Genomic DNA, 4504 nt, shown 5'->3' on the forward strand with positions numbered 1-4504 from the left:
GAAGAAGTTGACATAAGCAAAAGAGAGAGAGTGCTGTCAGGTTTAAATATGCAGTTTTAAGATGTCTAGAGGCACTGGATTTTTGAGTAGAAGGGGAAAATGTGATCACTTACATCACTTTTTAACTTTCCAGGCTGCATTTATTTACACAGTTACTTAAGACAACAATACAAAAGAGAGAAATAAGCTTGCACTGCTAAGGGGTGGCATGTTAAGTTAGATATTGGAAATGCACTGTCCGAGTAACTACCACTTGATATGCTTTAAGGCGCAAAAGCCGACCCTTAGTTTTCTAAAAAATCTAACTGGCATTCCTATTCTGTCCCATACAAGCTTTTTTTTTTTTTTTTTTTTCTTTTTTTCTTTTTAAACTTTTTTGTAAATATCACCATTTCATTCTCCTTTTACACAGCTTTAAAAACATCATAAATTAAAACATGGAGTCTTATTTATAGTGTCCCTTGTATACAGCTTTATGGTTTATAAAAGACAAATGATTGCTGAGTTAAGCTTTAAAAAAAAAAAAAGAGAGAGAGAGAGAGAGAAAGAAAAAGAGGATTTGCTTTTATCAACAGAGAATAAATATATCCCCCCAAGGACTTGGGAGGTAACAACTGTAACCAACACCCTGCATTAGCAGATCCCTTCCAATTTCAGTATTTGCAAGGTCGGTGATATTGTTTGTTTAAAAATCTGCAGTTATTGTGATTCCTCTTAAAAAGGCCTGAGTTAAAAGTTCCACTCTGGGACTTGTATCAGATTACTTTCTGTAGCAGAATCCAACCTCTTCATTAATAAAATTCTTCAAGGCAATTCTTTCACATGGGAGGAACAATCATGCCAGATATCGCTGTGGAAAGAGAAGACAAGAGTAAATGGTTTTGCATCCAAACTTCTCACTGAAAGAGAGAAAAAAAAATAGATGGAAAAAAACACCCACATACCACTATGTTGGTTGCATATTAGCCACACATGTGCTTTCTCATCTTCTCTGGAAGGAGTTTTTATTATAAAGTATACATGTACTTTATTAAGAATGATAGTATGTCAGCATGTGTATGTGTCTTTAACAGAAAAGAAGATCCTAAGCATCCCTCCAAATCTGATTTCCATTTTAAAACATAACTGGAAAGTCACATAGTTTGCATACTGCTGGGAAAGTTGCAGCCCAACGCTTGCAAAATAGTGAGAATTTTCAGTTTGTCACTCTTTTTTTTCCCCTCCCTTTCGCTTCCAAAATATACAATAAAAAACTGGTCCATTGTAACAGCCAGTAGTTTCTACCACAACCCGTGGCTCTGCCTGTGCTCTGTGTGGGCACGAGGACGGAGGCTCAGAGCAGCGATCTGAGTGACTCCATTTAGGTCCTCAGGCCTGGGAGAAGGGGATACTGGCTCCAGAAGGCATTGTTTGCTGGAGGATGCGGACGCAGGATGTCTTCTATGCCACTGCTTCACTCAGGGTTTCTGGAATGGTCTGACCATGTCCCTAGAAAACTGTAGCCTAGGAAAGCTAAAGAGAGATCCTAGGCAAAGGGAAGGCTGTATGGGATAATCAGAAATCTTGCAAAGCCGTGTTAGGAGCCCACACACGGCTGTATTTAGAAAAGCATGGAATCTGACAGCGTTCCACGCCTGGCTTTTCTGCCTGCTGGGAATATCCCCCCCGAGCTAGTTGCTTGTCTCCTTGAACCTCTCAGCCTCCTCAGCTAGAAATGCAGTGTATCAGTATTTGCAAGGGCCGTGATATTGTTAGGGTTGTTGGAGAGTTAAATAAAACAACCAGTGCGAAGCGCTTAGCCCAGATCAGCTCCTAGTTAATAGAGGTGGGCTGCTGTTATTTTTAACTTCTGCCGCTAAATTAGCTGTGTGACCGGTGCGAACTGCTTAACTTCTCTGGGCTTGTGTTTCCTTATATCAACTAGGTACCATCCGATATGGAACACTTCACAGGATGGGTATGAGGAATAAAGAGATGAGTGTAGAGTTCCGGATGGCAACTTTGAAATATGTGGAGATGAGAGCAATGCTTCCATTAGAAGCAAGAGGCAGCCATCTTTGGCTCCCAATGATGGCTTAGCATCCTGTCAGGCAGAGAGAGGAAGTCATTTCTTTCTTTTTGTTGGCAATTCTAAATTTAAATGAATGTCCTTGTCAGTGGTGACTGCATCTAGGAAGTGACCCTCTAAATTTCCTAACTCTCATGTCTGCGAGAATGTGCCTTTGTTTTTAAGCGAGCCCCAACTACCACAAATCCTGCAGCAGACGTCGGAAGGCCAGGTGAGGCTCTGAGCCCTGTGTGCCCCCACGTTCCTCTGCCTCCCCTACCCCAGCTCTGGCATTTTCAATTCAATTTTTTAAAAAAGCTATTTTGCCAAACACTTTTCCTGTTAATTTTTAAACCCATCTGTATTCACAAGGAAATTTAATCCACATGTTTCTGATTCATTTACACGTAAATCATCCACATGTTGTTTTGCAAGAGCCGTTTCGCAGTCCAAAAGCTCCTGGAGTCTTTTTTGTAAGCCATCATAAGCCATTTTTCTTAGAAACAGGAAGTGTCACTTGCCAAATGCAGACCAAATTAAACCCCCAAAGATTTGGGATCCATTGGAGATGCAGTCTCCCTAAGATTCAAGTGAGCCCTGGATTTGACTGAAATGGGGAGTTGGGTATTTCAGTCCAAGCCTTGAGAATTCAAGATGCTGTAGCTCCAAAGGCAAGGGGGAGGTAGCGGGGGTAAGAGGGTCTTTGCAGTGTGACAGCTCAGCATGGTCCTGCCTCCCTAAGGATCTTTTCCTCCAGGCTGGAGGTGCGTCCAGGCACCTTCACTAAAGGCAGGCCTTTCCGTGGGAGTTCTAACCCTCTGGCAAAATAAGTGTGTCTCCTTATGCCTTCCGCCAAAATCTACTGTGTGTGCCTGGCATTAAAGGGCAGTGTCCTATAGCATACATCGGGCAGCGTCAATATGATACGAAGCAAAGTAGAAAACTGACCAACTTCCTGCTATTTCCGTCAGTGGACCCAGCCAAAGTGTATCAACTGGGCCCTAAAAACATAAGGTTTTTTTTTTGTTTTTTTTTTTTTTTTGTAAATTCTAGACGACCAGAATTTTTTTTAAAAAGAGCTACTCAGTGTTCTGCTACCAGAGTAGTGTGTTAGATCAATTAGATTAAACTTCTATTAGGGCCACATTAAAAGCTATAATGCAAAGCTAAGTGATTGTGCTGCGAGTCCACAGATAACTGCTGCTTCGTCTGGAACACAGGAGTCAAAAACTGCAGCACCTTGAGAGCCCAGGCTGGGACCATGAGTGAGCAAGGTCCCCTCCGTGAGGACTGAGGTCTATAGGGTGGGTGGCACTCTAATTGCTCCCCCGGTGCTGCCACAGTCACCCCAGCTATCGAATTACTTCTAGAGAAGGTGGACAGGTGGATTTTTTAAAAGATACAATAGCCCAGTCTATATGTGTTAGCAAAAAGTTAAAATTAAAACCAAATGAACACATATATATCTGGGGGTGGCTAGGGGTGGCTGTGGTCTGCCCCCAGTTTCCTACCTTTCCTTCGTTGGCCTTCAGATTCCTCTGGGGGTCTAACAAAAGCCAGGGAACCTCTCTCCAGAAGAAGCCCCAGAGGTACTTACACCCAGAGTTTTGCACGTAATATCGGGGTTACAGCTCCCTAAATCTCATCCGTCACTTCCTAAACTCCAGATGCAGAACCCTCACTGATGAGTAAATTTTGGGAAAGGAGCTCCCTTTGTGGCCTCTGAATTTAGGCACCTCTAAAGTGGCCGTTTAATAAAGAAACCTCATTGCATGACTGCAGGGAAGCTCCCGGAATGTTAGAAGCTGGTTTTCTTGTATCCGTGCTGTAATCCCCAAGATTACTTACATGGGTGAGAGGGATGGGTGTTTCAGGCTTAGAATGTTCCAGAAATGCCACTGGCACACGCACTTGCCCCAGTGGGGCCCGTGAAGATTTCCATGAGGACACGACAGTCTCAGAGAGTAACATGTGCCAAAGACGTCACAAGACAGAGGAGGCTCTGCCATTCATTCCCCTGGCTGCTGGGTGAGCACGTGCCCTGACCAAAGCGCAGAAAACTACTGGCTTGAGAGGCAGTGCAGTTTTCAGTGTGATAAGAACAAGGACAAAACGGAAAGTTTTGCCGAGCTGGGAGAGTTTGGAGTAAGAGGGTGGAATGTGGTCTTCCTTGAACCACCATATGTCTAAGAAAGAATGAGGAGCTAATCAGGAACAGAATGGGGGGAAGAGCTTGCACAAACTGAACATGTGCGTGGAGCGAAAGACAAGTCCAGGAGATTTGCTACCAGGCTGCAGATAGTTGGGTGAGGCCGGCCAGCCTGCGCTTCAAAGAGGTGGGGAAAGAAAGCAGCACAGTGTGTGGACAATTTTTGTGAAATCACCCTGGCCGTTTTTTTGTTTGTTTGTTTTGCGGTACGCGGGCCTCTCACTGTTGTGGCCTCTCCCGTTGCGGAG

At 43.9% G+C, this 4504-nt stretch overlaps 1 protein-coding gene across 4 annotated transcripts in view; it reads right to left on the reverse strand.

Moving 5' to 3' along the window:
- Positions 1-459: 459 nt before the first annotated feature.
- The window catches only part of EBF1 (EBF transcription factor 1), a 406002-nt gene continuing 401957 nt past the window's right edge, over positions 460-4504 (reverse strand). For all 4 annotated transcript variants that reach the window (XM_024117211.3, XM_024117209.3, XM_024117212.3 and 1 more), the window contains exon 16: positions 460-850. In XM_024117211.3, coding sequence (XP_023972979.1) covers positions 819-850 — 32 coding nt within the window. In that variant the 3' untranslated portion in view covers positions 460-818. The remainder of the gene's footprint in view (positions 851-4504) is intronic.

This window comes from Physeter macrocephalus, chromosome 8 (genome assembly GCF_002837175.3).
Source record: "Physeter macrocephalus isolate SW-GA chromosome 8, ASM283717v5, whole genome shotgun sequence".
NCBI classification, from domain to species: Eukaryota; Metazoa; Chordata; class Mammalia; order Artiodactyla; family Physeteridae; genus Physeter; species Physeter macrocephalus.